The sequence below is a fragment of the Cylas formicarius genome, unplaced genomic scaffold (assembly GCF_029955315.1).
Source record: "Cylas formicarius isolate icCylForm1 unplaced genomic scaffold, icCylForm1.1 PGA_scaffold_9__14_contigs__length_23061073, whole genome shotgun sequence".
Classification (NCBI taxonomy): domain Eukaryota; kingdom Metazoa; phylum Arthropoda; class Insecta; order Coleoptera; family Brentidae; genus Cylas; species Cylas formicarius.
The window spans coordinates 4,093,246-4,109,983 of record NW_026844365.1 but is presented as its reverse complement, the minus strand read 5'-3'; the positions used below and the strand labels follow the sequence as shown (position 1 = coordinate 4,109,983).

Here is a 16,738-nt window from a genome sequence, read left to right as displayed (position 1 = left end):
GCATATGAGTGTAGAAGAAAAAGCAAGCCCATTCGAACATAAAAATATGTGCCAAATATGAAGTCGATCGCTTCAAATTTCGGACACAAAACAGTCCAGTCCAAAAAACAGTCGAAAATCGCGAAAAAAAGGTCGCGTCGGATCAGGGCTAATTTTGTAGCTCTAACCATTCGAAAGTTGTTCAGGAAAAACCAAAAGACGAGAACGGAGAACGGAGAACCAACCGCGATCCCGTAGGACTTACCGTTACCGAGATATAAAATTTTTATACCAGCGCAGATACTTTCGAAAAATTCGATTTCATCGATTTTCGAAAGTCACAAGGGGAGCGTAGCCTCCGTACGATAAAACAGTAAACAATTGTGCTTTCATTGAAGCCTACTAATAAACTTTTATTTAAATCCCGTGTTGAAAAGGCGACCATCTGAGTTTTACTTTCATTTAATATTATTGCTCATTGTGTTGGTTGCAACGCTAAGTTGCTCAGACGATGCTGCCGAAAGGGTAGAAACTGCATTATCTGTACAAATGGAAAAGTAAGTATGGAGGAAAGATGAAAACACATCATTTATAACTACTATGAACTGTAAAGGTCCTAGTACTCTTCCCTGAGGTACACCGCAAATCACTGACCTAGAGTCAGAGACGTATTCAAATCCTAAGGTGTCTCGTAATTTGACCAACTGCGTACGAGCTGCCTTTCTTCTAACTTGCCAAGAATATGCTTATATAAAGAGAGAATAGCTGAGATAAATTTATTCAAATAAATTGCTTTCAATCCAAGAGTGCTGTGAAAATATATCAGTATCAGTTTTGTTGTTTTCAAATAAAAAATTAACTTTTAAGGACCAATTAGCAGTTTTGGTATTTGAAAATTCTATATTCTATCCGAAATATTTCATGTCAAGCTTATAAAGGTTAAAATGCAATTTTTTTGATTTCACCAGCCACGCCACTGTTTAGATCGATTAAACTTATAAATACTCTCGCATCGCTCAACGTTCAGTCAAGATTTATTATTTACAAAATAAACATAAGCCCGGGCAATGTTACTAATATTGTCGGCGATTACTGTCTCTGTGCTTCTATATATTTACATAAAATGGAAATACGCGTATTGGAAAAGCAAGGGAGTGGTCCAACCGGAACCAGAATTCCCTTTCGGAAACTTCAAGGCTACGATTTTGAAGAAAATGACATTCGAAGATACGGCGAGTATATACTACAAGACATATAAGAATAGTCACAAGTATGGTGAGCGATTTGATACTCTCTTCTAGATAACGCGACATGGCCTGAAATGTATCGCTAATATTTAATTAAATAGGGAATTCTGATTGGCGATAACCTTAGTTCATTAGTATCCATCCATGTATGTATGGATATTTCGTTCTTGAGAAAATTTCGCTGGTTATTTCTACCTACTGATAAATTTTAAAATTTATGGTGTAATATTACTTTGACACTAGATTATTTAACCGTTTTTGACAGGTGTTTAAACTGTGTTAATAGAAACAAGAATCTCCCTTCCTTTATCAATAAATTTATTAAGCAATTGCATATTTCAAAACTATACAACTTTTCTAAATGTGTATTATTACGCTAGGGTGCATCAGGTCTTTCTCTTATCAAATCATAAAAACAGATTACCCTGTTAAGGTCTTTGCATTCTACCGCAAGTCCACATTATCGCTGTTGATATATATTTTTCTTCTTTCTTATAATTTTTCTGCTTGAACATATCCGAGATTTATTATTATAAGATTAAAAAGATAAGTTTATTCGTCTAAATCTATATTGTCACCCTCAACGTAATCCCCAACAACTGCAACACATATATTCGATTTTTGATATTCCGTTACTTCCTCCCGGCTGCTGAAACGCGTTCCCTAGAGTGATTTTGGACTGGATTGAATAGAAAAAAGTCACAGGGAGTCAAATCGGGTAAATCCGGTGGCTGTTGGGTGGTATTTGTCGCACTTTTTATCAAAAAAATACGAATAATGATGACATGTGCGTTACCGTGGCGCAAAATTCACGAGTTTCCTGCCACAATTCTGCCCTCTTTCGGTGAAGTGCTGCATGCAACCCTTCTGGCAAAAATTCATGATGCCCACACCTTTCCAATCCATGAAAACGGTGAGCATTGTCTTCTTTTTTGACTGAGAAGTATGTGCTTTTTTGGTCTTGGCTCATTTGGTGAACACCATTCACTGTGGGATTTAGCCATGCAAATCATCTCTTTTCGGCGAGAACACAGTATCTTTTTTGAATGAAATTGAAGTCTTTTGTTACGAACGAAGGAAACCCAAATCATTTTCAATGTTCAAGTCGTCCTGTTCTAGTCGGGTTTCAATGTCGACGGTCTTTCATAGCGTTCATCATCTTTGATTGGCTCACGACCACTTATGAACGGCTCGTGGCACTGGTAACCAAAGTTACAAAACGTGTTTGCAAATATGACACGCATACGAGGCGTTAAGTTTTATCAAAAACTGTTTATTTATTCATCAAAATTGATGTTGTTCCCCTCAAAGTAACCCCCCTCCCAGATATAATACATTTGTTCCAACGTTTCTTCCAATCCTTGAAGCACTTCTGGCAAGCACTTTCTGGTATAGCCTTGAGTTCCGGCGAATATGGTGACTGAGGCATGATTGTGGTTTTGTTTTTGGCCAAAAAGTTAGACCCAAGCAATGGTTAGTCAGCAGGTGCATTATCGTGATGCAAAATCCATGAACTGGTTTCCTACAATTGCGGATGTGTTCTTCGTATTACTTCTCGCAAACTTCCAAGAGGCCTCTTTATTGACCGTACGACCTTGCGGTAAAAACTCTCTATATACTATGTCACGATAATAAAAGAAAACAATAAGTAAAATATTGACATTTGATCGAACTTGACATGCTTTTTCCTGTCTTGGCGATTCTGGGTCCTTGCATTGCCCATGATTCGTCGCCAGTTATGACCTTTTTGAGTTCTTGAGGGATGCTCGTTAGACGGTCCTTTTGGTTAAAAATTAAGCAGTTTCGGAACAAATTTTCGACGATATTTCAACACCTTTTGTTTCACTTCTTCAACGCCTTCATCAGTTATTGACGTGCTGGGAGGTCCAGGGCGAGGTTCGTCATCGACGTCTTCTCGGCTGTCTTGGAACAGCTTTATACCACTTAAAGATTTTTTTTGCTCAAAGTGGATTCACCATATGCCGTTGTCAACATTTTCTACCCAAAATTTTTACAAATTCTTTGTTCCACTCAACTTAAGGTCCAAAAAAACATCATTGATTGGTTGGTATCATCCTTCAGCTTTTGCGCAATAAGTGATGGTGGATAGAGAGTTCTTTTCTTTCTTTTTGTATTGACTGATCACTCTTTCTATAATTTAGTTCAGACCCTTGTTTAGACCCTTGTTTACGAGAATGTAATATTTTCCGTAAACAAAAAGTAAATGATGCATCGCCAGTTGCAGAAAATTTGCAATATCGAGAAAATCGTTGAAAATAGATGCAGATAAAGATCTAACCTATCGATGTATAATTATACTCTCCAATTGGATAAATTATTTTCCAAGATGAATTTTTAAAGGGTCATTCTTGTGTTTCGATTTACCTTACCTTAAAAAAAACGTTTTAAGATGCATGGTTGATAATAACTTCTTTCAAAATAGTCAAAACACCAAAGAAACTGATGAAAATGGGTTAGGTATATTGTAACCAGCCATAAAATTCTCTTTGAAATCAGAAATATCAAATTTAGTTGCTATGGTACATACGAGATATAATTTTATTAATTTTGCAAAAAAAAAACTCCACAGGCAACTGTCATACTATTTACAAATCTTATGGATTCTTCCTGTGTCGGTTGTCAATAATCCCCCCTAGTTTTACCACTGAATTAGAAACTAATAATAATCTCACATTCTTAGATAGTTTTATCAATAGGAAATCAGACGTAACATCGAGTCAATCTGTTTACACAAAAGCTACGCACACAGAGTGACACCTTAATGCATTGACACATCACCATCCATCCCAAAAATCATTATTTATCAACTGTTTTGTTTACAGAGCCATAAAACTATCCCAGCCCGAGTCACTGGACCCAGAAATAAAACACGTTACCTCTGCTATTGTCCTAATAACTTTCACATTAGAGATATTAAGGGTTCCATCACAAAATATACTCCAGCACAACCTTCCAAAGACAATGAGTCCGAAAGCAACCCCACACTTGCCACTGTTATCCTTTCTAGATTTAATGCTTGTCCAAAATCCCTCATTATCTTAGATCCGCCCCTCCCTCACACAATATATAAGCAGGTACAGAGTAGAATACCAGTGAGTGTTACTTAAGCTCTGAAGAAGACAGCATGATTGGCGAAACGTCAGCAAGTTGTAAATTCTAAATAACATTTTGTGTTTTTGGTAGTTGGGCTTTATATGTTCACTGTTCCAATCTGGTTGGTCACGGACTTGGCGCTGATCAAACGCATTCTGCAGCCCGACTTCCAGCACTTCACGGATCATTTCTCATTCCACCACGAAAGCCAGATTTTGACGAATCACCTCTTCAGCATACGAGGAGAGAAGTGGAGAACTATGAGAGCTAAACTGACACCGACCTTCACTACGGGGAAAATAAAAATGATGTTCAACAATGTCTACGATCTCAGCAAAAAGCTGGAATCATCGGGTGCGTTTAGCATTGCACTGTCTAACGTATTGTTGCGCCAATGTAAAAGGGTTCCTCTTTTAAATAATTATCTGCTGGTTAGCAACTAAGCCAAATTTTTCACCAAATTTTTATTATTTATGTGTCCAAAGTGAAAACCTTTTATAGGAAATTAACATTTACTTAAATTCTTACGCGCAGTCAAGCAAAACCACGTCATAAATCCAAAAACGGTGAGCATAAGGGACACCGTTGCCAGGTTTGCGACTGACGTGATCGCCAGTTGTGCGTTTGGCCTAGAGACTAACTGTATCGAAAATCCCGACGCTGAGTTCAGAAAATACGGCAAGAGGGCGTTCCACCCCAATAAGCTCCGTATATTGGAGCAGATAGTGAACTGGAATCTACTTGCTGCCATGGGCTATGTACGTTTTCCGGCGGATGCGACTAACTTCTTCATGGACGTGGTCAAAAAGACCGTGGCATACAGGGAGAAGAACAACGTTCGCAGGTAGCAAATGAAGTTTTAGCACTCTTAACTCGATTGAACTATTTCTTAACTTTTGGACGTTCGCAACTTGCAATCAAAATCTTTGTTTGCGGCTTACAGAGTAAATATGGGTCTTGGAGTACCACAGAAGTCTGTAATTGACCCTGCGCTCTTCTTATCTATGTCAATACTTTAAGTACCACACTCTTGCTTGAACTTGCTTGATGACCTTAAAATAATTACCCCAGTGCTACCCACCAAATAATTAAGAATTGAAGCACCAGTAAAGACTTTTAGGTATATATTTGTCTTTTGCAATTCATGATTTTCATCAGAGCTCTCAGTACATGCTATATACTTTGATTCCTTCGTCTATGGTTTTGTGTGTTGATGCATGATGTTATGTTGTTATGCTGTTCCTCATATGTACATCTTTCATTGTCTAAATTAAGAATGATCTGAATAATTACGGCATTAAAATTTCTCCCCTGTCTCTCATCTATCTACCGATATCTTAAGCAACTCAGATACATATTTATAACAAACGCATTTCATTACTTCTCTTTTGAATACTTAAGTAGAAATTAAAAATTAGAAATTTAATAGTAATTTGCATTATATTGTGAGAATTTTTCTTATTTCGCATGAAATAAAAATTGTTACTATTAAACGGAGTGAGTATAAATACAACATATTTTAATAACCGTCACCACTGGCCTACATCAACAGTCTATAAAGCAAAGCAGGTCGAGTATGATATACTAATTCTGAAGCATCCTGTATAATATGCACGTATCATTTTGCCGTTGACCTTTAGATTTTTTAATAACAAATTCAGAAATTTCGAAGGACTAAGCCATTAAAAGTTTCTTCCTACCTATTAATCTTTTTCGTCCCTCGTTTATACATTGAAGAATAGGGCGTTGCAGGTGATGACGTTCTCCACGTATTATATGGTCCAAGTGTGCAGTTTTTAGTTTAGTTCTTGTTGGGTGATCAACCCAAGGTATTTGAGCATTCGTGTTCACATTTGGAAAGGTTCTATTTTGTTGATTGTAGTCGCTTTTATCCTTCACGCCTCGACCATATACAGCAGGATTGACCAGATATAGCATCTCACCATGCTGAATCTGAAGAGCCACTTGCTTTCAATGGGGGATCTTCGGGTCTATCATCATTAAAGAGATTAGTTGTATATGTTTGTCCTTTTTCCAATATTTCATCAGTTATGTTATTGTTTAATATTATGTTTCTTTTATTTTTTGTCGAAGTACTTGTATTCGTCGTAGTTGTTTTGGGTTTTACACTTCCTCCGTTCTTTAATTAGTTCCAAACTGTATTTTGTCTTTTGTTTTTCGCTGATGTCTTATCCTTGGTGAGATACTTTTGGTTATTACGATCAAAAGCTTTCAAGGTATCGTCTGTATTCTCTATATTTTATTTTTTTAATTTTATTTTTTTTGTATTTTACGTTAAGTAAAAAGGTGAGGAAATTATATTACCAATTTGTTTTTAAGCTGATGGATTCTCAATAGCTCATCATAACTTCGTATTTCTAAAAATTCAGGAAGCCAGGTGACTTGAGAAACTTGTGGGATACAGTTGTCATTTCACTTGCATTAAAAAATTTTGCCTAAAGTAAATTATGGATATACGAGTATAAAAGAATTCCGCAGTAAGTTACGTTGTATATGTTGGGAAATACTCCAAAGCAGTAAATGGCATAGTAATTGGCTCAGCTTTAACCATGGTTGAATTGTTCTCGTTGTACGAAAAACTACTACTACAAAAATTATTCGTTAATTTTCTAAGAAATAAAAAAAAAATCCATTCCTATCCATAGTTTCGGATAGCAGGCTGGATAAAATTTTTGAATCAAAAAGTTCTAACTTAATTTTTTATTCTGAATAGCTTCCTTTATGGATTCTGCAGTTCGAGACGAATATTCTTCGTGGATTTTATTGATTACGTGCCTAATTGAGAGCAATATGTTTTAGGAACGACTTCGTTGATCTCTTGTTGCAGCTGAAAAATAAGGGCAAGTTGGAAGACGGCGGAGATATCTCAAAAACCGACCAGGGGACCATCACAGATAATGATGTGGCCGCCATGATGTTCATCTTCTATCTTGCTGGTTCGTTTTTTAAGTTTCCACTTAAACAAGAATTAAAATAAAGCTCTCGTCACTTTGAATTTTTTATTATTACTATGGGAGATAAGCCTGCTTGGCAATAATCTAAACCAGACAAATATTGATAACGTTTCAAGTCAAGTTGCTATTTAGAGGTTACGTAAAATTTGTTTCCTGCAATTACAGAGCCACATTTATTTAGATAACACATAAAAAACAATATTGTTTCTACTTTTCTCCATTTTAGGGTTTGACACGTCGTCGTCCACAACTTCCTTCTTGTTTTATGAGTTAGCCTCTCACCAGGAAATTCAACGTAAATTGCGACAAGAAGTGAGGGAAGTCACTGCGAAGTACGGAGGGAAACTGACATACGAGGCTTTGCAAGACATGCATTACGCTCAGATGTGTATCGACGGTACGCATTCACCAAATAATAATAATGAATTTACTATAAAAAAATATAGAATTTCAGTCTATTTTACGAAAAAGAATGCGTAGTTCCGCTTTACATTACTTTATCTCCAGAACAGGTTTCTGACTCGCTAATCAGAGAATTCAGATTTAGTACGACCACTTATCGAGAGATGGCGGTGGTTTAACATTTTTTGAAGTAATTACTTCAATATACTTCATTTGAGTTCCTTTTTCAAGGCTTCAAATTCTTGGGAGTTTGATAAGTACAGTTTTTACATTACTTGGGGCTTGCAAATCATATCGTTCTTTGCTAACTAGTTTTGAGTTAAGTTATTTTTCACTAAAAATTTACTAACGTGGAACGTTGATGCTCAATCTTATTTCAGAAACGCTGAGGTTGTACCCGTCGGCTCCTGTTCTCACCAGAGTGTGTTCAAAGACTTATCAGGTGCCTGAGTCCGATCTCGTGATAGAAAAGGGAACCCAGGTAATCATTCCCGCAGTAGCAATCCAGAGGGATCCGGATATATATCCGAACCCCGACGAATTTAATCCCGAAAATTTCATCGAAGAAAAGAGGAAGGATAGAATATCAAGTACTTGGCTCCCATTTGGTGATGGTCCCAGGCAGTGCATAGGTCAGACCATTATGATGTTAATTATCCATAGAATAACATTTCAAATTAAAACGAAAGGGCATAGTAAGACTGGAAAATTTTTCTTATAGGTATGAGATTTGGGTACATGCAAGTGAAGCTGTCTATTGCCGCATTGTTGGGAAACTTCCAATACAGCCTGCACGAAAGTACTCCGAAGAAGTTGGAGTTTATGTTGGACGTGCTCACGTTACATCCGGAGAAGGAAATACTGCTGAACGTTTCGCGAGTCGACTGAAACTATATGTTACTTTTTATTAAAGCAAATGTCATTTATTTCATACATTATATCATGTTAAGTATCCGAATGGATATACATAATGAATGTCAGCCGTTGTAGCGTATTAACCTCTAATACTATATGCAAAGGTTTTATGCGGTTCACTTTTGAACAATCAACAAGCTTGACACTGAAGGATTCTAAGAAAATGTAATGGATTTTCCTTTGTAATCGTTGATTGATTGATTGAGCATATCTACATTCGTCTGTAATGTTTTGGCTATGATTCATTAAGGGCATGCCCTCTTGGAACCCTCAGGTATATAAACTGTTTGTTGGTCCGAGTGTTTCGTTTCGATGAAGTGCTTGAAAATTCTTAGTTACAAAATTGGCCAATCAGTTTATTCTTAGAAAAAATTAAACATGTGAATCATGATATTAAAATATTAAATAAAAAGAAGAAGTTCAGCTTTCCAATTCCTTATTAAAGGATTAAGAGACTAAAATTAATAGGAAATCCCTATAACTCTGGGACGGTACTATAGATCGAACCGATATTTAATATTGCAAACATTTTATGCTTACATAAGAAACATCGCTTGATTTTATAGATTCCACATACTTCTGTGGTGGTTTATGGCCAAAGGAGAGATAGTTAAGCAGTTGAGCATAAAATGCATATTTTTTTTTATTGTAGATAGTTACCGTGCTACAAAGTTCGACTTTTTGTTCTGTTAACCAATTCTGAATTTCAAGTTTGGTCTATGAACTGCGTTGATAACATGCTAACAACTCATGTCTGCTTGTTGTCTTACGAAGAGTTTGCCTCATACTACTGTAGCTATGACCTCAAAAATGTTTGGTTTTTAATTTCTCTGATATATGTGGTCGTATAAGAAGAAACAACGTATTATATGTAGCAGTGGAATCGCGCTTTAGACTCTTGTTGAAGTGCATCTTTTCTTACTCGGCAATTGTGATGAAGCACAAACAGACTTGAAAACAGCCGATAAAACAAGACAATAATTGGACATCACGTTACCAAAACTTTCTTTTGGTAGGTATGTTAGATATGTCTGGAGAGTGTCACTTTAAATGGGTTACATTTGGTCCACCAAGTTGTTGGCGTATTGAACATAAATGGAAATGTTTTTTCTTTCCATAGACGCAAAACAACCCATTCGAAGCGATAAATTAGTAAAAAACGACGGAGTATACAACCGGTTAAGTATTGGGTTACATTTCAATTCAATTTTGCTAACAATTGTGGGAAAAAAAATTACAAGATATAAAATTTATTTCCTACGTCACTGTTTTAATTGTTTTAACGTATAAGTAGGCTCGTATCACACATGGTTCCGTCTATCAGTAAAGACTGGAGATTTTGGGAAAGTTGTCCGCACAATGCTAGTAATATTTGTGGTGATCGCTGTGCCAATATTTCTGTATGTTTACGCGAAATGGAAATATTCTTATTGGAAACGAAGGGGGGTAGAGCAACCGGAACCGGAATTCCCTTTCGGCAACTTCAGGGGTACGATTCTGAAGAAAATGACGTTTGAAGCGACAGCGGGGATATACTATAACATATACAAAAAGTCTCATAAGTATGGTGAGTGAACTTTTGGTTCTGTGCTGCGTTTCTTCATAGCCGTAGTCGATTGTCAAGGGACTCGAGAGTGGCAGTTAGACGGATAGGGAGTTACTACTTAAAATTAGAATTATAACTATTGTTTTGAATTGAAATGTGGAATTGGACAGTGAACAGTGTACCAGCAAAATAGTGTCCCATCAGGTCACCAAAGAGAAGTATAAGAGAAAAGTACAGAGAAGACAGGACATCAGAAGAATAACACAATCATTTTACTTACAAAAACGTGAGGCAAGCTTGCTTGAAAGGATGGTCCATGATTTTTTTCTAAAATAATAATATTTATTACAATTTGCACTTACTATTTCCATATTATTCGTACTTCTATATACGTTTTTAATTATTTTATTTTTTTATTTTATTCATTTAATTATTTAATTATATATATATATATATATATATATATATATATATATATATATATATATATATATATATATATATATATATATATATATATATATATATATATATATATATATATATATATATATATATATATATATATATATATATATATATATATATATATATATACCAAACTCTTTCTACTGTATGCAACTTCGAGTGTGCAACTCAAATAGATATATAAAACGCTTATGCGAAAACAGTTGGCACGCCACTGAAGCGAATCTAATTTATCTAAATGTAATAATACTGTAAACCTAAAAACGATTTATCAAAAAGCTGTATAAATTTAGCGCATATACCAAACGCTCATTTCTGATAATTTTATTTAAATTATGAAATCGGTTTAGCTGTTTACTCTTAAATTTCACGAGTAGCATCTTGCATTTAGAATTTTGAGGTTATTAACACGTTGCCGTGGACCAAAACTAACTTCAAAAGAATGGAAAGTGAGGGGAAGGTCCATACAAAGTAGCAGATCCCACTTAAGGTTGATAAAATAAGTGCATTATAAAAGATATCTTAAGACAAAAGTCAATAAGATAAGTTCGTCAAATTTACTTCGAAACGCAAATGTGAAAATTTCTCGCGATTGGCTGAATAATCCTTGAAATTTTATGTAAATTTAAATATCGTTTAAATATGAGAGGTTTCAATTCTCCGACAGTTTTTACTAAAATTTCGAAAAAATGAATGATTGGAATTTGGATGTAGAATATGCTGCTTTCGGACACACTGTATACCACTGCTAAGTCGGCAACCTCAAGTTTAAAATAGATAATTTTATTAGTGGGACTTTACATGTTCACTGCTCCACTATGGCTGGTCATGGACTTGACGCTGATAAAGCGCATCCTACAACAGGACTTCCAACATTTTACGGATCATTTTTCTTTCCACCACGACACCCAGATCCTAACCAATCACCTCTTCAGCATCGAAGGGGACAAATGGAAAACGCTCAGAGCTAAAATGACTCCCACTTTCACGTCCGGAAAGATGAAAATGATGTTCAGCATAGTCTACGATCTCAGCACTAAACTAGAATCGTCAGGTCTGTATAGTATAATACCTCACTATACAAATCAGCTTTAGTAATATTATATTATTAAATACGTTAGAACATTTCGTATTCTCCTTTAGGATCAAAATAAAACTTTTTTAGTCTTGTGGGACTTGCGGTTTACAAGAGCAACCTCACAACTGTTATTTGTTTCTGGTTAGATTTTTAATTACCCCACTAATCTTATTAAATTCATGCAGATTTTTACAAGAGAACGAGTAAACCAGAGCTTGTGTAATTAGGCTTTTTTTACTGCCTCTTCAGGTCTAATGTGCCCAGGAAGGACGTTTGCAAGTAAGAAGATCGATATCTACTTCATTTGATATAACCATCTTTATTTGGACGACGATTTTTTAATTTCCCATATAAGCGTTCTCACATTCAGAGTACCTCAGTTTAGGAACTCCTCACAGTTTAGGCGCTCCGAAAACACTTCGAACACGAGCGTAAGCATTGAAGATGCCAAGTGAGATTTTGGCGAAACGTCTGCAGGATTCCAGTCGGAGTTCAAGGAGCGAAAGGAATGACATCCCGGAATATAGTGTCATCACATTTTTCCATCCGTGAATCAATACGTGAAAATTATATATATCCTGCATCCGACTGGAATCCTGCAAATCTTGCATCCGACTGGAATCCTGCAGACGTTTCGCCAAAATCTCACTTGGCATCTTCAATGCTCGCGCTCCGTGTGTTCGAAGTGTTTTCGGAGCGCGAGCATTGAAGATGCCAAGTGAGATTTGGCGAAACGTCTGCAGGATTCCAGTCGGATGCAAGATTTGCAGGATTCCAGTCGGAGTCCAACGAGCGAACGGATGATATCCCGGAATATAGTGTCATCATATATATATATATATATATATATATATATATATATATATATATATATATATATATATATATATATATATATATATATATATATATATATATATATATATATATATATATATATATATATATATATATATATATATATATATATATATATATATATATATATATATATATATATATATATATATATATGATGACACTATACTCCGGGATATCATCCGTTCGCTCGTTGAACTCCGACTGGAATCCTGCATCCGACTGGAATCCTGCAAATCCTGCATCCGACTGGAATCCTGCAGACGTTTCGCCAAAATCTCACTTGGCATCTTCAATGCTCGCGCTCCGAAAACACTTCGAACACGAGCATTGAAGATGCCAAGTGAGATTTTGGCGAAACGTCTGCAGGATTCCAGTCGGATGCAGGATTTGCAGGATTCCAGTCGGATGCAGGATTCCAGTCGGAGTTCAACGAGCGAACGGATGATATCCCGGAGTATAGTGTCATCACATTTTTCCATCCGTGAATCAATACGTGAGAATATATATATATATATATATATATATATATATATATATATATATATATATATATATATATATATATGACACTATATTCCGGGATATCATCCGTTCGATTGTTGAACTCCGACTGGAATCCTGCAGACGTTTCGTCAAAATGTCACATTTCTCCATCCGTGAATCAATACGTGAAAATATGTATATATATATAAGAAAAATTTAATGTTTACGTCCTGATACTTGACATCTCTTCTCTGCTATTATTTTTCCTATTTCTGGAGAAATTGTGTTTGCAGTGATAACTTTCAACACTGACCCAAGGTGAGCATCATTGATACGGTTTCTAATAGGAGACTTATTACCTTTCATGACTGAAAATAACTGCTCGCACCGATAAGTACTACCAAACATGGAAATAATTTCATATGCGAATTTTCGAGTATTTTCAAATCTGACGTAAATATTTGAAAAATTCAGGCACGCCCACTTGAATGAATTTTTCTTTCAAATTTGAGTCGCATTGAATCTGGATCACCTCCATTTGCATATGGCTTGGTACTGAATCTATACTTATTGAGAAAATCGAAGAAAACAATAAAAATTTGTCTTCGAGGGAACTAAAATCGTTAAACCTCATTTCAAATTCAGCTATTAAATTTGCAATTTTTTCTGCGTATTTTTGATACGAACACGTATCATCTAAACTCGTTTTGTTCATGCTGCACGTCGGGAAGTGTGTCAAATCTTCATTTTTGAGTTGTTTTTCCCAAAGAACTAATTTACATTTGAATGCTTTAATTATGTCAAACATTTTCGTAATAATATGATCTTTCCCTTGTAACGATAAATGTAAATCGGTTAAGTGTTTGTTTATATCAACTAAGAAAGATAAATCTTGTAAACTTACGTCTTGATTTTTCATTTTTAGAAATTGACATATTTCTTCTTTCAAACCCCAGAATTGTTTGAGAATCTTGGAGCAACTAGGCTAAGCGAAGAGCCATATATCTTAACTTCCGAAGTGTCTGCTTTTGTTCATATCATAAGTCTTATTCTTTGTTGAATATCCAATCCAAATCTAATGTGTGTCCAAGCAAAAGAAGTAGCATGAACAAATTGCCTTTGCTGTTCCAGAATTTGCAAAATATGAAATATAATTTCAATTTTTTAATTTGCTTTACTTAATTCTTCAAAACGGAATATATACATCGTAGTCGTTGCACCTAGTTCTGGAAAACCACATCCAAAATCCAAAAAGCATGAGCATAAGGGACACCGTCGCCAGGTTTTCCACGGACGTGATCGCAAGCTGCGCGTTTGGCCTGGAAACCAATTGCATCGATAATCCAGACACGGAGTTCCGAAAATACGGCAGAAGGGCGTTCCATCCCAACAAGCTTCGCATACTGGAGCAGATAGTCAACTGGAATTTACTGGCGAGGTTGGGGTACCTGCGTTATCCCACGGACGCGACCAACTTTTTCTTGGACGTTGTCAAAAAGACCGTGGAATTCAGGGAAAAAAACAACGTTCTCAGGTAGCAAAAGGATGCTGTAATATCTTTTTATAATCTAATCACCTTTGTCAAGAACAGTGGCGGGGAAACTTTTTTTCAGACGGGTCATTTGTAATAACTAGACGATCGTATACATGTACATATATTATTACATACACTTATTAATAGTAAAAAAGCAAAAGGTAAGAAAACTATAAGCGGAGAATATAAAATGAATTTAGTGTAGTTCTTGATGTGAAGTATTACCACTTTACTTTTTGGTGTCATTAATGGTTGATGGTGCATGAGAAAAATGAAATTGAGATTGTTTTAACAAAATTTCATCATTTGCGAAGCAGAAATTCTTAAAACGTACTCATCTAAAATTCTGCTTAGTAAAGAAGTTATCCTAAGCTTCATTGTTGAAAAGATTGAAATTAATTTCGTATTTTTTAATTTTATTGTCTTTGAGAATGATTAGAGCTCTATGAAATAATTGTTGTTGACTTGATAAATTTTTTATTAAATCTTTCGATTTAATCTTTTTCACCTCTTCACTTAACTATGAGTAGGAGTGGTTTTCATGATTGCTCTTGAAATGGCGTTGAATGTCATATTCTTTTAAAACTGCAACAGTTGTATTGCAAAGTAAGCGCACACACGTCCATTCTTCTTTAAAAACTCGAAATTACGAATCCACGTTTCTTTTTTTAACATCCACTAACTAACTAATGCTGTGGGAGTTTCGGGGATTACCCAAACAAGTCGCTAACTAATTGATCTTGCAAGGATTGTTCGGGAATTGGATTTTTCCGGTTCTTTCGGAAAAACAGAGCAACGAATCGAAAATGCGAGAGTGTCTGGAATTGTCCAAAATATTATTGGGTTTTGAATATCGCCGCAGGTAGTTTTTATGCGGGTCGTCACATTACGAAGTGAGAACGCGTTCGAACATTCTCACGACATCACTGGTCTAGATTATCTTAGAATGTTTTATGCCACTTGCAAATAGCTTAATTAAAAGTATTAATTTACTTTAAATAGAGATCAGTGGCAAAACAGTCACCATAAAGGAACACCCTGTACGTGCAGTCATATTCCTTCCAAAGTGCCGTTTCCACTAATCACAGTGGAAAGTAGCACCCTCTAAGAACTCTTATCAATTTTGAGCTTTTCAATTGGTGATGAGCTGGAAGTAACGTTCTCAATCAAATTTGTCACCTATGGATAGAAAGCACTTAACAATTTCACATAATTTTTAGGAATGACTTTGTGCAGCTCCTGTTGCAGCTGAAAAATAAGGGCAAGTTGGAGGACGGTGGCGATATATCAAAAACTGGCGAGGGAATAATAACTGACAATGATGTGGCTGCCATGATGTTTCTCTTTTATTTAGCTGGTTGGTATTTCCAGTATGCTTATCATTTATGGGTCATCCATTTTGATTGAAATACATATATTTACATTTTTTTTGCCAACAAGGAACATTTAGTGGAAGTTATTTAAATTTGTATATCAAAATTTCAAATTTCAATGTTATCACTGATTTCGGGTAGAACCGGCAACGTTGCAAAACATTTTTAAATTGTACGTCAGGGCCAATCATGGCCATGTACCATGTTTCACAACAATATTATTTTTTCTCATAAATCTAAATTGTCTTTTCATTATCCGTAAGATTTTACGATGCTTCCATCTTCATTTCAGGTTTCGAAACGTCTTCAACGACAACTTCGTTTTTGTTCTACGAATTGGCCTCTCACGAGGAGATTCAAGACAAATTGCGCCAGGAAATAAAAGAAGTCAGTGCCAAATACGGAGGGAAATTGACGTACGAGGCTTTGCAAGAGATGCACTACGCTCAAATGTGTATCGATGGTAGGCATACACAAGATGGTTCACTACTTCCTTCAACATTTGGTGATCAATGCTCACCAAATGTTGAATAGCAACACTTTGGTGTTGGATATTTTGATACGGATTCTATCTATACGAACAACATTGTCATATTGGCTTTTGACGGCAATTACGGCAATACTGTTTAACATAATCTTTTATGAATTCCAATTGTTTGGTTTTCTGAATCACACCATTATCTCAGTCCTTGATCTGACTGGACTGTAAACACTAACCGTTTATCTTTACTTTGAATTAATCCTCCAAGACCTTGTTAAATTT

At 35.6% G+C, this 16,738-nt stretch overlaps 2 protein-coding genes across 2 annotated transcripts in view; both read left to right on the top strand.

Annotated features, from left to right (window-relative positions):
• The first annotated feature begins 1,022 nt into the window (after positions 1–1,022).
• LOC132707768 (cytochrome P450 6a9-like) lies at positions 1,023–9,177 on the top strand. Its single transcript, XM_060679709.1, has 7 exons — positions 1,023–1,254; positions 4,431–4,694; positions 4,875–5,184; positions 7,161–7,297; positions 7,542–7,712; positions 8,098–8,349; positions 8,439–9,177. Exons 1-7 carry the CDS (start codon positions 1,047–1,049, stop codon positions 8,603–8,605), a joined length of 1,509 nt encoding a protein of 502 aa, XP_060535692.1. The 5' UTR covers positions 1,023–1,046; the 3' UTR covers positions 8,606–9,177.
• A 799-nt stretch (positions 9,178–9,976) lies between these two features.
• LOC132707668 (uncharacterized) overlaps positions 9,977–16,738 on the top strand; it is a 43,113-nt gene continuing 36,351 nt past the window's right edge. Inside the window, exons 1-5 of the mRNA XM_060679591.1 lie at positions 9,977–10,199; positions 11,437–11,700; positions 14,293–14,602; positions 15,823–15,959; positions 16,268–16,438. Of these exons, the coding sequence (XP_060535574.1) occupies positions 9,992–10,199; positions 11,437–11,700; positions 14,293–14,602; positions 15,823–15,959; positions 16,268–16,438 (1,090 nt within the window). The 5' untranslated portion in view covers positions 9,977–9,991. The remainder of the gene's footprint in view (positions 10,200–11,436; positions 11,701–14,292; positions 14,603–15,822; positions 15,960–16,267; positions 16,439–16,738) is intronic.

What these genes read in the sequence shown, in the direction of transcription:
- LOC132707768 (XM_060679709.1), top strand. Translation starts at nt 1,047, where the DNA reads ATGTTACTAATATTGTCGGCGATTACTGTCTCTGTGCTTCTATATATT. An exon ending in TAAGAATAGTCACAAGTATG is followed by an intron (nt 1,255 to 4,430) that starts GTGAGCGATTTG and finishes TGTTTTTGGTAG; the next exon opens with TTGGGCTTTATATGTTCACT. An exon ending in CGCTCAGATGTGTATCGACG is followed by an intron (nt 7,713 to 8,097) that starts GTACGCATTCAC and finishes ATCTTATTTCAG; the next exon opens with AAACGCTGAGGTTGTACCCG.